The 21125-nt window shown below is 45.5% G+C and overlaps 1 protein-coding gene across 1 annotated transcript; it reads left to right on the top strand.

Annotated features, from left to right (window-relative positions):
• Nucleotides 1-11575: 11575 nt before the first annotated feature.
• On the top strand, nt 11576-20885 carry TLR4 (toll like receptor 4). The gene is made up of 3 exons (XM_035112378.2): nt 11576-11801; nt 14021-14187; nt 16867-20885. Exons 1-3 carry the CDS (start codon nt 11697-11699, stop codon nt 19079-19081), a joined length of 2487 nt encoding a protein of 828 aa, XP_034968269.1. The 5' UTR covers nt 11576-11696; the 3' UTR covers nt 19082-20885.
• Nucleotides 20886-21125: the final 240 nt, after the last annotated feature.

Genomic DNA, 21125 nt, shown 5'->3' with positions numbered 1-21125 from the left:
CACCTAGACATTAAAATATAAACATCCATCAATAAAATACGCAATAAAAGACTCATTGCAGGCAGAGTGCAACCACTCCTGCCCTGTGACCAAGCAGTTTTCCTGCCAACATCTTCCTGGATGTGTCAGGTACGAAAAAGGAAGCAGCGATTGCATGCAGAGACTGAGGGCTGTGGTTTCCTGATTCCAGTGACTAGAAAATGACATAGCATTTCTGAGATGTTTCGTTCAGAAGAGCCCTAAGAATGATAAGAAATGTGGCTCTCCAAGCCTCTCTAAAAGGCCCTTGGAATTTACGATGGAGGCACCCCTTACTAGCCCTGTTTTGCACTCACTTCTCTGTGTGTGTTTTTGCTTGGCTGGCCTGTGTTCCAATCTTTGCTTAATTGTTTCGTGTCCAGAATGGAATTCAATCCAGCGAATATAATTGGCATTTGCTGTTTCTCTTGGTTTGCAAATGATGTATGATTAAGCCATGCCATCTTTGCATTCAAATGAATGGGGTAGAACAATGTAACAAAAAGATAATTTGCATTAATTAATTCCATGAATTGCCTGGTGTTTTTTTTAACACAGCGGAAGGCGAAACAAATAATGTCATTTTTGTCAAAATACAAACTGCAGTGGAATGGAAACTGCTGTGGCTACGGTGGTGGCCGTTCTTTACGGGGCCGGGTAGGAATTTGCCCACTGGGCTAATTGGCACTGACCCGGTGGTTTTGCCTATCTCATAGCAATTCGTCACAACTGGTTGAGCCTTGTTTTGGACGGTGGGGGGGGGGGGAGGCAGGGCCGAAGGCACTTCCCCAGACAGCGGTTCCTGCAGGGATCACCCTATTTGATGGAAGTCTTAGCTAACCCTGCCTGGATTGACCACATGTCACTTCCGGCAGGCCGACCGGAAGTATTTGGATTGCCCCATGCACAAGCCAAACATCTTTCATCTGTATTCAATAAACTTGTGGCCTGTTTTTACCCAAAACCCAGTCTCTTATTTGGTCTCTTATTTATATGGGTTGGGTATGTGAAGTCCCCATAGCTGCCAAGTTATCCCTTTTTTTAAGGGATTTTCCCTTATGCTGAATAGGCTTCCTCACGAGAAAAGGGAAAACTTGGCAGCTATGGAAGTCCCATGCCTGGTCCTGCAAAGAGGAGACTGAGAGGAGATATGATAGGCATCTTCCAATATCTCAAGGACTGTCACGTGGGTGACAGAACAAGCTTGTTTTCTCCTGCTTTGGAGAGTAGGACCTGAACCAATGGCTTCAAGTTACAAGAAAGGAGATTCCGACTAAACATCAGGAAGGACTTTCTGACGGTAAGAGGTATTTGACAGTGGAATAGACTCCCACAAGTGGTGGCGGAGCCTCCCTCATTGGAGGTTGTTCAGCAGAAGTGTCATGTATGATCTAGTTGAGATTCTTGCATTGCAAAGGTTTGGACTAGATGACCCTCGGGGTCCATTCCAATTCTGCAATTCTATGATTCCATAATATTTGGTGCTAGCCTATGAATGCTTACAATACAATGGATCTGTTCATCTCAAATGTAGGGATGCTTGAGGAGTTTGAGTTCTGTGTGAATTCTGAAGCAAACTGTCCTGAGCTGCACTTCTTGGATTAATGTGCAGATCCAAATGCAATTATTCTGTGATTTCCCATTTCTTCTAGTGTTGCAATACCATTCTAGATCCATTTCAGTCCAACTTTCACCCTGGTCATAGGACTGAGACGGCTCTGGTCGCCTTAACAGATGATCTCCGTAGACAGCTGGATCGAGGTGGGTCGGGACTGCTGATTCTTTTAGATCTGTCAGCAGCCTTCAATACGGTCAATCACGAACTTTTAGACCACCGCCTTGCAGAGGTGGGGATTGAGGGCACAGTCCAACAATGGCTGTGCTCCTTTATCTCAGGTCGGGGACAGAGGGTGGCGCTAGGGAGGGAGTTGTCACTGCGGCACTCCTTGGTGTGTGGAGTCCCGCAAAGCGCAATTCTTTCCCCGATGTTTTTTAATATCTTTATGCGCCCCCTTGCCCAGAGTTTTGGGCTGGGTTGTCATCAATATGCTGATGACACCCAGATCTATCTGTTGATGGATGTCTGCCCTGCCTCGGCCCCGGACACACTGACCAAGTGTTTGGAAGCTGTGGATGGATGGCTACGTGGGCGCCGGTTGAAGCTAAATCCTTCGAAGACAGAGGTCCTCTGGCTGGGTCGGGACGACATGGGGTTGGGGGCCAACTCCCATCTCTTGCAGGGGCTCAATTAGGGCCAGCGCCTTCTGTCAAGAGTTTGGATGTAACCTTCGACACCTCCCTTTCCATAGAGGCGCAGGTTGCAACCACAGCTAAAGTGGCATTTTCCCATCTTGCCGTATCAAGTTGGTCCCTTACCTCTCTCGCCCTAATCTGGCCACATTGATCCATGCGACGGTCACCTCCAGGCTTGATTATTGTAACTCGCTCTACGTTCAAGCTGCCCTTGAAGCTGACCCAGAAACTCCAGCGGGTGCAGAATGCCACGGCGAGGCTCCTTATGGGGTCCCGGCCGTGGGATCACATCCATCCAGTGCTTTACCAGCTGCACTGGCTCCCGGTGGAGTACAGGATCAGGTTTAAGGCGCTGGTTTTGACCTTTAAAGCCCTATGCGGCTTGGGACCCTCGTACCTATGGGACCGCCTCTCCTGGTATGCCCCGCAGAGGACCTTAAGGTCCACAAACAACAATATTTTGGAGACCCCGAGCCATAAGGTGGCTAGATTGGCCTCAACTAGGGCCAGGGCCTTTTCAGTATTGGCCCCAACTTGGTGGAACGCTCTTTCACAGGAGACCAGGGCCCTGTGGGATTTGTCATCTTTCCACAGGGCCTGCAAGACAGAGCTGTTCTGCCTGGCCTTTGTGTTGGATTCAGTCTGACCCCTGTGTTTTCCTCCCTCATGGTTTGGATTTATGGACTAGACTACTTAAAATGAGGCTGCATTTTAAATTTTAATATTGTATTTTAATCTGTATTTTAATTAATTCTTTTCTTTTCTTTTATGTCTAATTGTAATTTTATTGGTGTTAGCTGCCCTGAGCCTGGTTTTGACTGGGGAGGGCGGGGTATAAATAATATAATAATAATAATAATAATAATAATAATAATAATAATAATTATTATTATTATTATTATTATTATTATTCTCCGGTCAAAATATGTTTCAGAAATGATGGCAAAGGGGCATTTTCGGATAAAATATATTTTGAGATGCAAACATTGCCTTGTAGCCATCTTAGTTATACCCAGAGTAGACCCAGTGAAATGAATGGACAAAGTACACCCGTTTTAAGATGGGGGAAGTCTACTGCAAGCAGGACTAATATTGGATATGACCCATTTGAAATACATACATAAATGCACATTGTGTGGTTAAGGAAACAATCCACACACCCCGTTTGTACTAGTCTGGATTTTTTTTGGGGGGGGGATTGGGAGGAAGTGTCCTTCTGCCCATCCCTGACAGACTCTCCTGTTCTATTCCTGTAGACTGATACCAGTATCACTCCTCCAGCAAGGATACCCATCAACATGTGATGGAATAGAAATGCTGCCTGGACAAAGGCATTCGCGGGTCAGAAAGGGAGTAGAGCTAAGTGGGGCTTGGAACTTTTGGATTCTGAGCTAGCCCCACTGCTTTAACATAATGGCACCAGGTCTGATTGGGCGCCTACCCCCCACCTTCTGCCCTTGTCTCTGTGTGTAGCAGGACTGTGAATGTGTTGGTGGTCTCTCTGCATTTGTAAGCCCCACTGGACAGTGGCAAAAAGTTTGGGTTGTGCCTGTATTATGCATTGTTAAATTTTGTAAGGAGGAACACGCACGCACGCAGGCACGTGCACACACACACACACACACACACACAGAGAGAGAGAGAATTTCAGCTGGAAATGGGACTGGACAGACTTATGACTCAACATGCGTGAAACTAAAATGCACGTGAAATAGACATATCCACCCATTCCAAATTGAAGGTGCCATAAGACTAGTGCTGCATATGCCCATGGATTTAAAGTACATGACTTTCCCACAAAGAACCCTGGGAACTGTAGTTTACCCATCACAGAGTTACAGTTCCCAGCACCCCCCCCAACAAACTACACTTCCCAGGATTCTTTGGGGGAAGTCATATGCTATAGATCTATGGTGCGTATGCAGCCTAGGTTGTGCTTATGAATTTATTGTGTGCAGACATGGTTAGGCTGGAGACAATGCTGCGTAAAAATGTTGACCATTCATCAATAAATGTACATAGTGCTTTGATGGTCAATAATGCTTTGATGGTGTTTCCTGCTTGGCAGGGGGTTGGACTAGATGGCCCTTGTGGTCTCTTCCAACTCTATGATTCTATGATTCTATAAATAATTCAGCAGTCCAGTGAGAACAGTTATCATCATTAGTTATCCTAGGTTTATCCGTTTATCCATCCATCCATCCATCCATCCATCCATCCATCCATCCATCCATCCATCCATCTATAAAACATGCAAAGCATTCACAGCTCTCTTCTCTCATCCCCACATGAACTCTAGTTAGTAGGTCATTATTATTCCCAAAAGGCATCTAACCACACTTCCTCCTCTCATTCATCCTCTCAATGGGATTGTGAAACCAGCCCTTATTAATCCCAAGTAGCAGATCCGTGACTGAGGTCAACAACTTTGAATTCGTGGTTCATCAGCTCTCTATAAATACACTGCCCACAAGCTGCCCGAAAACACATCCTGTTGCTGCTGTTATTTTTGAGTCAAGTGTGAATTTATTTACGGGGGAGGTCTCTGGGTCTGAACACACAAATAAGCTGAATTCCAGCAAAATGTCATAGGAAGAATTCACCATTGATCTCTTCGGGGACTTCTGATAGGGTGAACAAGGCAGACAAATACTCAGAACAAGGGTAGAGAAGCTGTGGGTCCTCAGATGCTGCTGAGCTAAAGCCCCCATCACACCTGAGCATTGGTTATAGGGCTGATAGGAATTGTAGTTCAGCAACATCTGAAGGGCCACAAGCACCAAAGCCCTGATTTAGACCTATGTCTCACTGAGATGGTTAAAGGTTAAGACAGAGGTTAAGGCTGCCAGTTAGGATGGGGTGGGGGAAAAATGCCAATGAAACAATTCAGTGTAAGGACCTTATAGCTTTATTAGCAGCAAGCTCTTTTCCTGCTGCTCCAGAGGGTAGGACCCAGACCACTGGATTCAAATTACAAGAAAGGAGTTTCAGACTGAACATTAGGAAGAACTTTCTGATGGTAAGAGTTATTCGACAGTGGAACAAACTATGTTAGAAAGTGATGGTCTCTCCTTCTTTGGAGATTTTAAAACAGAGGTTGGTTAGCTATCCATCGGGGATTCCTTAGCTGTGATTCCTGCATTGCATCATCATGACCATGATGCTATGCTCTGCCTCCACATGCTGCCCTCCATGGTTCCTTTTGTTCTACCGTCTGCCTACACAATTGTAGGCAGGAATGCTTCTGAACATCAGTTACTGGAAACCACAGGAGGGGAGAGGGCTTTGTGCTTGAAGAATCCTGTTTGCTGGTTTCTACTGTGAGAATGGAATGCTGGGCTAGATGGGTGATTGGCTCTATCCAGCTGGCTCTTCCAACACTACAACTATATGATTCTATGAATTTTTAGAAATCCATCCTGCCAATGGGTAATTAATTACCAATAATCATAGTTCACACTTTAATTAGAACAAATGCATGTGCGTTTAATTAAATACTTCCAAGGATAGTCATGCAAACCTGCATTACTACAAAATAAAGTCCACAAAATCTGATGATGTTGATTCCAGTCCCAAGAGCTTATGTCATCGGAGAGTCAGCCCCTTAGAATCCAAAGGAAAATAACAGACATTCACACCTGCCTTATGGCAGCCCTGCAGGTTATGGTGAATGTGCATTGCAAGTTTGCAAGGTCCCTCCAGGGTCATGAGACTGGCTGCCTCCTATTCAAATATTTCCAATATGTTCTAACACTTTCTAAAGTGGCGCAAAGTCACCACGAGCCACTCTGTAAGTGCTAAGTGTATGCTGAGACCCTGGAGAGTTAGCAGAAACTTCCCTGTTAACCGAACCTTTCCAGTTGTTTTGATGTGCTGTCATCTTTTTAATGGAGGTGTTGTTGCTGTTGTTGATAAATGTCCATGTGGCTTTTAAATGTGTTTTCATTGTGTTGCTAAAGCCTCTTTTTTTGGGGGGGGGGGCTTTTAGGTTGAAACTAGGTATGACAACAATAATGCAATTTAAAAAAGGTAAATAGCTGGCACAACCTTCCCAAAATCCAGATCAAGACCCCTTCAAGAGATAGGAGCAATGCAACCAGTCTATGCCCCTTGGCTGTCTGGATCTACAAGAAGTAATAACTGTGATATTTGATTGAATATTAGATACAGATTTTTATTATGTCCTGTCCCAATATTAATTGCATTTCACCTCTTGGATAGAATGCATCAACAAATGATTCCTGTGAGCCTGCATTTTGTAACCCTCACGATTTCGTCCTATGTCTTGTAGACACTGCAAAGCCTTCTAGCCTTATCTGACCCTAGAAGGATAATTGATGTTTTGCTAAAGAGGTAAATGTTGAGTTAGCACAGGCATATGCAGACTCCGGCTCTCCAGATGTTTGGGACTACAGTTTCCATCATCCCTAGCTAACAGGGCCAGTGGTCAGGGATGATGGGAATTGTAGTCCCAAATATCTGGAGGGCTGGAGTTTGCCTATGCCTGAGTAAGCATCTGGGTGAGAACTAGCAATTCTCATTGAAGCTATCCAAGGCGCAGAAAGAGGACATTGGAGAGGAATTTATGACCCTCTTCCCTTCTCACTGAAGGTCTGGTTGCCAAGACAACTATCAGATAAGTTGCAAGTTGAGACCAAATAAATAAGGTAAATTATCAGTATGGAGCCATGCATGTTTACATCACATAACCTGTAGCCCATGGGTGTCAAACACAAGGCCCGGGGGCCTAATCCGGCCCGCCAGACCTCGTCATGTGGCCCACGTAGCCGCCGCCGACAATAGCAACTCACAGTAGTTCTGGAGCCTGCGATTGGCCGAGGGTCAAAACCAGGGGCGGGGCTGCAGGCGGAGGCCGGGGCGCTGGAGCCGCACTGACGGCCTTGGCCAGGGAATTTCAATTTCGAATGAGGCTGAGGGAGGCGGTGGCACAGCGGCCAGACGGGGAAGTGAGATGCAGGAGGAGGAGGAAGCCCGCCGAGGAGGTAGGAAAGCCCTACAGGCACCGCCGGCAAAATTGGTGCCGGGACGGAGCAGCGCTGGATTTTTTTTTGGCGGGCTTTGCTGTTGTCTCCGAGAGTGAGTGAGGCGGCACTGGGGAGCCGCCGCCCGCCGCTTCCCTTCCTCTCCTCGGCTGCATCCGGGAGGTGGGCGAGCGAGCGGGCGAAAGGGACGCGGAGTGAGCCTGAGGGGGAAGTAGGCGAAGCGCAACAGTCGCTCTCTTGATGGAGCCGGGTTTCTCTTCCCTCTTCCCCCATTTTCTCCTCATAGACACTCGGGAGGGTGCCTGGCTCTTGCTCTGCCCCCCACCCCCGTGCCGCCCTTTGGCTTCTCAGTTCCGGCAAAGCTGCTCCCCGGGGGACGGCCGGGAGGGAGGCGGCGACGACAGCACGGGTTCCTGCTCTTCCCGCTCTGCCGCCGCCGCCTCCTCTCAGCCCCTCGTGATGTAGGGCTCCAGATGGAGTCGCCTTGCGGTTTGAATAGGTGGGAGGGGAATTTTTTTTTTGGGGGGGGAGGTTTTCAAGCCTCCTCTGCCTGCAGTCCTGGTAGGGAGAGGCGGTGGCGAAGACGACAAAAGCGCCGGTGGGGGGAAGAGCAGCTCTGAGGCGAAGATGCACGTCCGCTAGGGCTGCCGCCGCCTTCCTCCTCGGGAAATCCGCTGCCCTCCCTCAGCGCGAGGGGAAGGGACTCTGGCGCTGAGGAGGGAGGATGCAAAAGCAAAGCAGGGAGTTGGCGCTGCACCGCATGTTCCTGCCCCTCTCCAAAGCATGGGGTGGGTTGCAGCGTGTGGCATCCTGCCTAGCAGGGTTTGGGTGTGCGCAGGGCGGGAGAGGGAAGCCCTCTTTCCATCTGCAGGTTTTTAATCCCAGCAGTGGCTTTCTCCTTCCTGCCGAAGGTTTAGTTGAGCCCCCCCCCCGGAAGCCGTCGATCCCCACCTTTTGTTCAAATTTCCCTCGTTTACATCCCCTCCCACACATGCGCCACGACGCAGGAATGTGATCCGCGTGGGGGCGGGAATGAGCTTACATTATTACAAAAAACAGTAATAATTGAATGCAGTGACAATAATTTATGATAATAAAGAGTGGACACATAGTCCTACAGACACAACCGGCCCTTTGAGGGTGACCAAACTGCTGATGCGGCCCCCGATGAATTTGAGTTTGACACCCCTGCTGTAGCCTTTCTTGATGTATGTAGAAAGATAAAAAAAATGCTTTATGACTCTTTGTGTGCTGTGTTTGAAACTGCTACTGGTATATAAGCTTTGTTCTGATGTGCCTCATGGCAGTCCTTTCTAACTGAGGGTTCACTGAATAACTGGTTGGCTGTCCTATTGCAATAGCTTTAATAAACTGAGTTCCTACAGGGGACGCTAGCTTGCTATTCTTTGGTCTCTTGTTTACTTAAAGGTTTTCCTTCTCCTGGGCAAAGACCAGTAAATTCTTACCTAACACTTTTCCCTAGTGCCCATTACTTGCACTGGTGTAGTGGAAGTGGGATGTGGGGTTGTCTGCTGGAAGGCTAGTGTAATCTTTCTCTTGCAAATGTATGAGGCAACAGCACGGCAAGAAAGATCTGGGACTGACATGTTAAGGAGGTCTGCAAAGATCTTACACCAGCAGTACTCATAGGTATGGGGATGCCATGAAGGTAGCTTGGAAGTTTCAGCTGCAGCCCAGGTTTGAGCAAAGATGGGCCACAGAGAACAGGTCCAAATCAAATTATTAGTTAAGAATAAATAGTAGTAGACATTCCATCAGGCTGCAGAACTGAGGAACATAAGGGAAACAGGGCTGTTCCATCAGCTCTTCTGACAAACCAGCTGCCTTTGGCTCTCTCTCAACTGTCACCTATCTGCAGTTAATTCATCAAGCTGGAGTGTAGATGGAGGGAAAGGAAGCAGGGTTATTCCATTGGTTCTCCAAAGAGAGCAGCTGCCTTTGGTTTGCTCTCACCAGTCACCAAGCAGCAGCCTTTCAATCAAGCTTTCTGAACTGCTTCCATCGCTACTGGATGTTATAAGAACTTAGTAACTTTGCCTGCCCTCTTTGAGCATGCAAGCAATGTCAAAATTGAGGAGACGGAGCAACAGCCACCACTTGCCTTGCACCCTCCCTCTGGGAATGTTTGAACACAATGTTTTTATATGCTCTTTCTGTTTTTAACAGTTCTAGGTTTGCATTTGTACCTATATTTAGGATTGTTTTCATTTGAGCATTCTGCTGTCAGCTGCCCAGAGTGTTCTTTTTTAAAAAGAAAGAAAGAAAGAAAGAAAGAAAGAAAGAAAGGTGCCTTTATTTCTGCTCATATGGAGTAGAGAAAGTTGGCCTATTAAGGGGTAGCCCCTTATTTGTGGAATTCAGTTCCATGTGAGAATGGGCAAGCTCCATTCCTGCACATTTTAAAGTGGGTTTTTAATGCCCCACTTTCTCCTTTGCTGCTTTTGTGGTTTGATCGCAACTAGACTGCAAAAATTATATTACTGTTTTGTTTTACATAGATAGATAGATAGATAGATAGATGATAGATAGATAGATGGGATGGAGATTGATACTGTAGATAGATAGGGCTGGCCCACCCATGAGACAAAGTGAGGTGATCACCTCAAGTGTCGGCATCCACTGGGACACCAGATCCGGCCTGCAATGAATGCATTGCCCACCTCTTGGTGAATAGAAGGTGCTGTTGGTCTCCGTCAACCATTATGGAGGAAATGGTGGGGGCTGCCCTCTGGGGTCTGCACCCACTTGGTGTCATTCAGAGCAGCTTCCCCATCCCTGGTGACTGCCTTTGATTCCCACTTCAACTGTTGGGTGAAGTTAATTTGATATTCACTCTTGTTTCCAATGAAGATCTTAATTTTTCCTATGTTCCTGATGTTCATCTCTTCTTACCTGGTGGGGGCGGGAATCACCATTTTGTGGTTCACCTCAGGTGTCTTGGGCTGGCCTTGCTGTTGTTGCTTCTGCTCCTGCAGCAGCTGTTGCTGCTGTTGTTACTCTAAATTGTGTTTTTGTTTATCTCGGTGCTTGAAATTTTAATTTTAATAAGGAGTTAGTTCCAGTTTCAGTTTGCCCCCTCCAAAAAGGATTTAGTTCTTGATCAAACTTTTGCTCTCCAAAAAAGGACCAAACTCAACTAGATCTATGAATAAATGATGTTATACAAATTTAATAAACAACAACATCAAATTTTGTTCCAGTTAAATTCACAATTCATTCCCGTGGTTCTTATCATCTTCTCCCCAGCCTTCAAAATTTTACGAGCTGCTCTTCTAAAGTTTAAAATACACTTAAGAAGACTAACAAAAATGTCAAAACACAGAGACAGTCTAATGTGAAAAGTGGTTTCATTTTTCTAACAATTATGATCTTTAAGCTTAAACAGCAACATCACTTTTCAGATTGGTAAAATTGCTGACTGTTATGGCCACAGTCAAACACAGAGCTAAGTATGATGAATGCCCTATACATACATTATTGAACTAAAAGTGAAATTAATACCCCCCCCAAAAAAAGTTTCATTACAAAATTCATGTTTATTTCACCCACTTCAGGTGTAATTCAAATATTTTTTTAATCAATTCAGTGAGTTAGTTAATTGAATTAGCTCCTTTCGAGCACTATTTATATCTATATAATTGATCTCATATATACGTGTGTGTGTGTGTGTGTGTTACACACACACACACACACTGTTCTGTAGAGGTTTTATTGTCTTGTAAATCTCTTGAGAAGCAATCTACAAATCACATAATATATTTGAATAATATGATGAGTGTATTGTATGTTGCATTCTTGTTCGTGTATGTTTGTAATTATGTGGAATTAAAAATGTAATTTGTTAAATAATACATCACATAAATTTATTAAAGAATACATCAAAAGAAAGGGAAGGAAGAAATACAGTACATAATGAAAGAACATAAGAACTGCTGGATCAGGACCACGAGTGAGCTAGTCCAGCATCCTGTTCTGACAGTGGCCAAGCTTGTGGGCAAACAGCATTCGAACACAAGAGCTCACTCCTTTCCTGTAATTTCCGGCAACTGGTATTCAGAAGCACTGCCCACAGCTATGGACAGAACTCCATAGAATGTGTAGCTTAACCCACTGCCTAATCGGCTGAGGGGAAATCACATGCTGAAACGCAACTTCCTCTTAGCATTCTGTGGTCATCATGCCTTTCTAACTTCATTTACCAGCAAGAAACACGAACCCTGCCTAAACACGAACCCAAGCTGTTCTGTTTTCAATTTCACTTCCTTCTTCCAGTGCGTCTCTCTAGACACAGCTCTCTGCCCTTCATGGCTCTTACTAGGCCTCGTGTGGCGATGCAACTCTCCTTTTGTTAATGTTGTTTTTTTCTCTTCAAACTTTGTGTTTCGTTCCTGCCACTGGAAGATGCCCAGGAATGGTTGCCTCTGTCCTTCACTGATCATCACATTCTCTTTGTCTCTGTTTTTCCAGTCCCAGATGATAATCAGAAGCCTCAACCCCTGCTTGGAGGTAGGTGTGCTTTTGGAATATGAGCTGATGTTTCCTCTGGACAGTGCCAGCCATTAGGCAGAGTAATGTCCATTGTCCTAGTGTTCTTACTGCGATTAGAGGAGAGATAAGCACTTGTAGGATTTTCAGCCTCAGCTGTCGGAACAACACAGCTGCGCTTAGATGCTCTAGGCCAGTGTTTCTCAACCACTGTTCCGTGGCACACTAGTGTGCCGCGAGATGTTGCCTGGTGTGCCGTGGGAGAATTACTTTATATATAGTCAATATAGGCACAGAGTTAATTTTTTTAACATTTTCTAATGGTGGTGTGCCTCGTGATTTTTTTCATGAAACAAGTGTGCCTTTGCCCAAAAAAGGTTGAGAAACACTGCTCTAGGCACCATGACTTTGGGTGTGCACATACAAAGGTGTAATTTACTAGTTTGCCTTTGTGAAATAGGGGTGTAGGAAGCTGGCTTGTACTGACTCAGACCACTCTGATCAATCTAACTCAGTAATTTCCACATTGACTGGCAGGAAGTCTCCAGGATTTCAGAGGAGGAATCTTGCCCAGTCCTACCTGGAGATGCGAAGGATTGAATTTAGGACTTTCTGCATTGCTTGGGGCTTGGACTAGATGACCCTTTGAGTTCTTTCTAACTCTGTATTTCTATGATTCCATGAATGCAAAGCAGCTATTTTGCCACTGAGCCTTCCTCTGGAGCTTTTTCTCTCCCCCTGCCGATATCTCTGAATCTATTGACTCAGAGTGCTGGGTTTTTTCCTTTTGTAAACCAAAGTTGTTGGAAACAGGAGTGTGTGTGTTAATGCAAATATCAAAGCCTTCTTGTACCCAGTTTCTCCTAGTGCCCATCAGTGAGTATTCTAAGGGGCCAAAGAAAGCACAGATTCATTCTGGTTGTAGTGAAATAGCAAGGCTGTGCATACACACCAAACATTTAAAGTACATGCCAAGCAGGGGTGCTGGGTATGGGGCTTCAGCCCCCTCAATATTTTGAGGCAGGGGGCAGAACACCCCCCCAATACTGAGGGGGATGCCATCCCCTGTCACCCTTGGGTGAGCACAAGGTGGAGGTGGAGGGTGATTTATGCCCTCCACACACACCTGCCTCAATCACCAGAGCGTCCTGACAGGCACCCACACGTCCCAGCAGGTATGGCCTGATGGGAGGCTTTGCCTTGTGCGTGTGACATCATGCATACACAACAGCTCCCCCATGTGGGGCCCAGCTCAGCATGCCTGATGTAAAGCACATGCCTTCCCCCGCAGAACACTAGTTTGTTAAGGGTGGTAGGAATTGTAGCTCTGTGAAGTCTAAACTATATTTCCCACACTTTCCCAGGGGAAGTCATGTGCTTTAAATGTGTTTAAATCTATGGTGTGTTTGTAGCCTTTAACAAGGCTCCTGTCCCAGTGCTTTACTGCCTTGCCCTTCCCACTCTCCCTTCTGGTTAAGTCAGTCAGTCAGTCAATCAATCAATCAATCAATCAATCAATCAATCAAAACCTTTATTGGCATCATTTTCAAACATTTAAAATACATAGTCCAGTACAATCATGTCACCAACTTATCAGTACAGTCACTTGCCAAAAGGGGGAGAAGGCCAGCAATCTATTTCACCTCTGTGGGTCTCTAATGGGGGCAGGATCCTGTAGTGTACTTCGGCGGCAAAAGATCAAATAGAGGAACTTAGCTACAGTCTTTGTACGCTCCTGGTCTCTCCCCTGTAATAGGAAGAGTATAACCTCTATCTCCGGTTTCCATTTTGGAATATATAGTTGGTCCAGATACTGCTGGCGGATATCGTCATACATTTTTGCATTTAAGGACCATACGGGCTGAAGTTTCAACCAGATGGGCGTCGCATGGGCAGATCCTGTCTCCTTCTGCCGTCCCTGCGAACCTACCCCAGCGGAGGTTAGAGGGCTTAGCGTTGAACCTAGCTAGCGAGAAAGCCCTTCTTTCCTGTGGGTTAAACAGAAATTGTAAATAGCTGGAATTACATTCCTGCACCCAAGAGAGTTGGACATAAAGAGGGGAACATGTTTTTCTCGCAGCTAAGTCACTATGGTTAAGTCACTATGATGGCTGTGACAGAAGGTAAATTAAGTCTTGTCCCACTGAGCTCTGTTGTGCAAATTGTTGCTTGGTCACCCCTAACAATGTGTAGCATCTTTGTAAACACAGTTTTATAGAAATGACCTGTTCTTGTTTCAGGTGATCCCAGGTATCACTTACAATTGCATGGAGCTCAACCTCAGTGTTATCCCACCTGATATTCCAAATTCCGCCCAGAGCCTGGATCTAAGCTTCAACCCACTGGAAATCCTGACCTCAAATTATTTCTCACCACTCTTCGCACTGAAGTTTCTGGACCTCACTAGGTAAAGTAGTGTATTTTTATAGCTGAGACCACTGGCCCAATTGGCTTCATGTCATGTTGATTTGCTTCATTGAGATGCAAAGGTGGTGCAAATGTTAATAGTTGGTGCAAACACTACAGCATCTGCTACGTAATGCTACTGGGGTGGGGGTCTCCAGGCATGTCTGTATGGTTCTTGGGACCCTCCCCATGACCCTGCTTTCCACCCTCTACAAGTTTTTTTTTTTTTGTATAGCTGCAATGTGTGCTTAAGTTTTGATAATGCTTCTTGCTTGCTTGCTTGGATGGAGGCAAGAGGCATGTGCCACTTGTGCAGAAGGTAAAATTTACATTCTTTTGCTCTCCCCACTTCTGCATCCACCACTTAATCCACCAGTTGAAGGTTGCCGAGAAAAGAATATGGCCCTCAGTCGGAAAAACACACACCCTGTTCTAATGAAAGGATGTGAAACTTCAAGAGTGCCAGATACTGTTGGGCTATGTCTTCCATCATCTTTGATTATTGGCCATGATGGGAGTTGGAGTCCAGCTACATGTAGAAGCCATGGCTCCCCCAATCCCAATGGTTTGAATTGGTATATGTTCTGAGTTATACTGGGTCCATGCCATTTAGGATTTTAAAGTTCAAGATCAGTTAGTGGGACCAAATAATAATAATAATAATAATAATAATAATAATAATAATAATATAATAAACCACAGAGCCAAGGGCTTGCCGATCAGAAGGTTGGCGGTTCGAATCCCCGCGACGGAGTGAGCTCCCGTTGTTTGGTCCCAGCTCCTGCCAACCTAGCAGTTTGAAAGCACATCAAAGTGCAAGTAGATCAATAGGTACCGCTACAGCGGGAAGGTTAATGGCGTTTCCGTGCGCTGCTCTGGTTCGCCAGAAGCGGCTTAGTCATGCTGGCCACATGACCTGGAAGCTGTCTGTGGACAAATGCCAGCTCCCTTGGCCTATAAAGCGAGATGAGCACCGCAACCCCAGAGTCATCTGCGACTGGACTTAACTGTCAGGGGTACCTTTACCTTTACCTTTACCTACCCTGCCCATCTGACTGGGCTCCTCCCTACAGTTAGTTGGGGTGTATGTGAGCAGGATAATCAAGGGCTTGCCTTATCTTTGGGGTGAGGATAAATTCCACTAATTTCTGGTGCATGTGGAAGTATATTATCCTGGTAGTGGCACAGGAATTTAACCTCCTCCAAAATCCAGTATTTGCTGCTCCTACAAGCTGTGGCTAATTTTCAATCATCAGCTCAAAGAAAAATGTATATGTGAATGATTTTGGTGATTTCAATATTATACAGTATGTAGTTATTTGGGCCAATACTTACGTTTGATATTTTCATATTGTTATGTGTACTGTCATTACAGTGCATTGTGATGTCATCTTGATGGATTTTGATTTCTCTATGATTTGCTGTCTTATTTATGTATTTTGTTTAAATTAATCATTTCCCTTAAAATCTGGAATTATTATTAGTATTGTATTCGATTTAGAGAGTATTTTTTAAAATTGCATTCCTTGTATGGGTTCATTTCACTGCTGTGGTAAACCACTTAGATTTATGTTGAAATATGAAGTAATTCATTAATTATTTGAAAAGAGGCAAAAGTTTAAGACAGAAACTTCTGCTCAAATTTTTTTCTGGTAAATCAGTGCCCCCCCCCGCCCAATTTCAAATATTTTAACTCTCACTTTGACATAGAGAAGATTGCCAAATGATACTCTCATTTTTTTAAAAGCCTGTGAATGAGACTGTGAAAGTGGAAGGTCATCCTTTGCCCACACCACCATAGCAGTATGCACATGTGCTTGTGTGTTTGACTAAGGGGTCACCAGTGTGGCACTTGTAGGCACAATAATACTTGTAGGCACAATGGCAACTTTGAGATGTTCCCCTGGCACCTGGGAATCATAGAATTGTAGACCTGGTAGGGATCCCAAGGCTCACCTAACTTGAACCCATTGTTTCATGTCCTACCCTTCAGAGCAGGAGGAAACAAGCTTGCTCCATCTTCCTTGGGACAGCTCTTTAGATATTTGAAGATGGCTATCATAAATCATCTCAGTCTTCTACTTCATAAGGCTCGGTTTCCAGACCCTTGATCATCTTGGTTGCCCTCCTCTGCACACGTTCCAGCTTGTCAATATCCTTCTTAAATTGTGGCACCCAAAACTGTACACAGTATTCCAGATTGTTCTGACCAAGGCAGAACAGAGTGGGACTATGATGTCAGCTGATCTGGACATTATACTTCTGTTGATGCAGAATATTTTACACCCCCACCTCCAGTCACTGCCTCCTTGGTCATGAGTAGTCACAGGGATTACCCTTATCTCCCTTGAAAAGTACAAAGAAATGAATTTGGAAGAGTGACATAATTTCCCAGTTCCTCTTTCAGTTTTTCAAGGTTCAGATTAATTCTGATGGATCTGACTTTTAACCAGATACCTTGGAATAGTGAAGAGAAGAGAGAGAGAGTGTGTGTGTGTACACATGCACACACAAATTGCCTCTGTTTGTGGAAGGGTGAGAGATGGAACCAGAGGGAATGACAGCCTCAGCATTTCCCAAAAAGTCCAAATGTGCCCATGAGCTTAAAGAGGTTGATGGCTGCATGGAGCCCATGAGCAGTCCCCTGTTTTCAGATTCTCTTCTCTTTTTTCAACAATAGATGCAACATCCAGAATATAGAAGACAATGCGTTTGTTGGTCTCTGTAACCTTTCTGTCTTGATCCTGACTGCCAATCCTCTCCATTTCCTGGGTGCAAGAGCTTTTCATGATTTGACATCCTTGCAAAGACTGGTAGCTGTACAAACTGAACTATACTCCCTGGACAACCTGCCCATTGGACAAATGACATCTCTCCAAGAACTGAATCTGGGAAACAACTACATTGATTCATTGAAGCTTCCTGGATATTTTTCCCGCCTACTATTTCTAAAGTTTTTGAGCCTCCAAGCAAACAAGATATCTTCCATTTCGGTAGGAGATTTGGATGCATTGTCAAGCCAGAACCTCACACTTGTGCTATCTAGGAATGACATAAAACATATTGAGGTAAATGCCATTGCAGGACTTCACCTTCAGAAACTATCTTTGAGAGGCTGCTTTGAGAGTAGCACCATTATGCAAGCAAGCCTCCAGAATCTGACTGGCTTACATACTAACAGTTTAGTGTTAGGAGAATATAGGAACATTAAGAAGTTGCAGACTTTCACTAAAGGTATCTTGGATGCCCTATGTCATATGCACTTGCAGGAGATAACTCTATTCTGCATTAATGGTGATGTTGATAATACAGATGACCTCTCTCTTTGCTTGAACAACTTCTCCACTATACGACTGGTAGATACCTACATAAAAGATGTGTCAAATTTTCCAGAAAACTCAAGCATACGCCATCTTGAATTCAAGAACGGCAGATTTAGACAGGTGCCTTCAGTGAGGTTGTCTTCCTTGAAGGAGTTAAGATCACTCCGCATCACCCGCACCCAACAGCTTGTTGGATTTAAGGAGGACTTTCAGGGACTGCAGAAGCTCGAGACCCTGGATCTCAGTCAGAATGAGCTTGCTGCTGACCTTTGCTGGCTCTGCCTCAGAAAAGGGGTTCCAAATTTGAAGTATTTGAATCTTAGCTTCAATGTTAGAATCGGTTTACAGGCTGAGTGCTATGGCCTCCCCAAACTGGAAATGATGGATTTACAACACACCACACTCAATGGAGCAGGAGAGGTCCCTGTTTTTCTGTGCCTTCCAAATCTCATCTACCTTGATATTTCCCACACCCGCACAAATATTCAGTCAGACTGTACATTTTGTGGGTTGAAAAGTCTGCAAGTGCTGAAAATGGCTGGCAACACCTTTGAAAACAATAAGTTGGTTAACACCTTAAAGAACCTCAGCAGTCTACAAATCTTGGACATTTCCAATTGTCGGCTGCAATACCTCTCCCTTAACAGCCTAGCCAGACTCCATGAGCTCCGCGAACTGAACATCAGTCACAACAAGCTCCTGGGCCTCCATCCAGAGGCCTATGTCCACCTCCAAGCCCTCAGTATCCTGGATTTCCATAGCAACCAGTTGTCTGTTTTAACAGAGAAGGATCTGCAGAATTTGCCCAGCAGCCTGAAGAATCTGGACCTCTCTCAGAATCTTTTTGATTGCTCCTGTGAGAACTTGCATTTCTTGCAGTGGGCCAAAGAGAACAGGAACTTCCTCCGGCATGCTGAAAACATGATCTGCCACAGTCCCAAGCACTTAAGAGATGTCTGTCTGATGAATTTTGACCTAGCTTCTTGCCACATCAGTACAGCCACAGTGGCCATCTCAACGACCATTTCTGTGGTTCTAGTCTTATCTTTGATTCTGGTTTATAAGTACTATTTTCACCTGTATTATTTGGCAGTGTTGCTCAGTGGACGCCGTCGCTATGCTGAGGACAACGTCTACGATGCCTTTGTCATTTACTCCAGCAGAGACCAGGAGTGGGTGACACGGGAGCTGGAGGAAACTCTAGAAATGGGAGTGCCTAGCTTCCACCTCTGCTTCTTCTATAGAGATTTCATCCCTGGAGTGCCTGTCATCACCAACATTATCAAACAAGGCTTCCAGAGCAGCCGGAAAGTCATCACGGTTGTCTCCAGTCACTTCCTGGAGAGCCGATGGTGTAACTTTGAGCTCGAGGTAGCTCAATCTTGGCAGCTGCTGGACAGCAAAGCCAGTATGATCTGGGTTGTCCTAGATGGGACAGACAAAGCAGTTCTGCATCGCAAGTTGGGGCTGTTCCGCTACTTGCGGAGGAACACCTATTTGGTGTGGAAGGACTCTGAGCTGAACCGACATGTATTCCTGAGACAGCTACGGTCAGCCTTGCTTGATGGCTAAGCATGGACAAGGAAGAACTGAAGCTAATGTTAGTAGGTTAATGTTAGCAGACTAGGGCCATATGTCAATTTTTCTGATGCCGTGAGCCTGCCACCAAGTCGGGGCTGACGCTTTGCTGGCTGAGGCAAAGGACAAGATGGTACCCTCCGCCAAGGCACATGAAGAAAGCACCTGGTTAGGTAGTGGAATTGTACTCCAATACTGGTGAAAGGACAGTGACTTCCACTGCAGTTGAGGGCCGCAGGAAAACATAAAGTGTACAAGGGAGGCCACTCCCATCTCTATCCACTCTCAGCCCTTCAGTATCTGCCATCTGAGGCAGATGCTTCACTCTGCCTCATTGTAGGGCCCTCCCTGCACCAAGCGAAGGCAATGTTTGAGAACAAATGTTGTGAAGGATTACTTTATTGAGCCCTGAAGAATTTCCATCTGGGAAGCAATGTGATGCACTACAAATGTCCTTATTTACCGGGGGCAGTCTCTATTCCTTGACTCTGTTGAATCTATGTTTCTTTCCCTCCCCATTTCTTTGCCTTTGGGAATGCCATTTATAAGTTTTCGGTGGGGGCTAGTCCATTTGGGCAGATGGAGCATGGTCCCACCAACCTCAGTGAGCCCTCAACTTGACCCCACCTGCCACCTTTCTGGTTTACAACCTGTCCAGGGGGTAGCACTGCCTGCCAGCCTCCTCCTCCTCAGTCTCTGTGTTATCGCACTTGTAGAGCTCAGCAGGGAGGAGGATGGGGACAAAAATTAGAATTAGATGGCTCTGCCTGTCATTTGCTCTGGCTTTATCTAGAGCTGCTTTCTGCTCCACCAATCCAGTGGGCACTACCTCCTACTGTTGCTTATCCTCCATGGCTCATAATCCCTAGTATGTGTGTGTGTGGAGGGGAATGGCTCCCCACTTCTAGCATGGATATAAAAACATGAACATGAACTTTTAGTGGGAAGCTACTGTTTTGCACACCCAGCTGCTGAGGTATATTTTTGAACTGTTGATACCATATTATCACTCACTCCTCCATAGTATATCTATTCTGACGAACGAACACACTTTCAGCTTATAAATTCACGGGATGCTGAGTATACCAATGTGCACAAGGCAGAGTAGAGCCTTCAGCAATGTGTATAATGATATTTCAGGGTGCTGGCATGGTAATAGGGATGCTACCAAGGTGCCACTATTTTGATCAGCAAAATTCTGGAGGATGTGCAGGGTAAGTGGGTGGGGGACAGGGGGATGTTCTGGTTGGATGACCCTAATAAAAGGATTTAGCCTTTGCCCTTGGGGAAATTATCTGTGTATGTGGTGCGGAATCTTTAAGAGAGGGAAGAGGAACAATGGTGCCTTCACTCTGCCTCCCATCAGCCCCAGCCAGCATGGCTAGTGGTCAAGTATGATGGGAATTGTAGTGCAGCAGCATCTGGAGGTCCAGAGGTTCCCTATCCCTGCCCATAAGGATAGCATTTCAGAAGCTACATCCACTGGCCCATCCCTCACCTGTATTGAAGATCCGTTATTGGTTAAAGCTTATTTTCTTCCCGGTTGGGTTGGCACCCTTAACCTGTGTGCCTTCTCCATCTGAGGGCTCTGACCTTTCCTCTGCCCTGGTTCCTGCCTCATGGGCGGTGCCAAACCCCATAACTGCCTCCCTCTTCTGGATCAGTCCGTGACTTGCTGAAGATGAAACAAAAATGAGTTGAGCTGTGTAATACTAACACAAATAAATGGGAAGCAAAGAGAGAGTAAGACAGGCTCCTTTATTTATTCAAGGTTCTATATTGTCCATGCCTAGTAAAAGGAAGAGGGAATAAGATTTTTTGGGGGGGTGGGGGTGGGGTGGGGGTATGTAGCCATAGGCCTGGAGCAGAAGTGGTCCCCCTCCCTTCCAACAATATAGCTGTCACACTCCTGTTTCATGGGAGCTAACCAATGGTTCTGTATTCACGTGCTTTGTGGAAATAGAGTTGCTTCCTGAGACATTGTACAGGAAATAAGCAAGAAACAAAAATATATGACTGTCCCCAAGGGCAGTGTTTA

The sequence above is a fragment of the Zootoca vivipara genome, chromosome Z (assembly GCF_963506605.1).
Source record: "Zootoca vivipara chromosome Z, rZooViv1.1, whole genome shotgun sequence".
Taxonomy (NCBI): Eukaryota; Metazoa; Chordata; class Lepidosauria; order Squamata; family Lacertidae; genus Zootoca; species Zootoca vivipara.
This window is presented reverse-complemented; position numbering and strand designations above follow the sequence as displayed.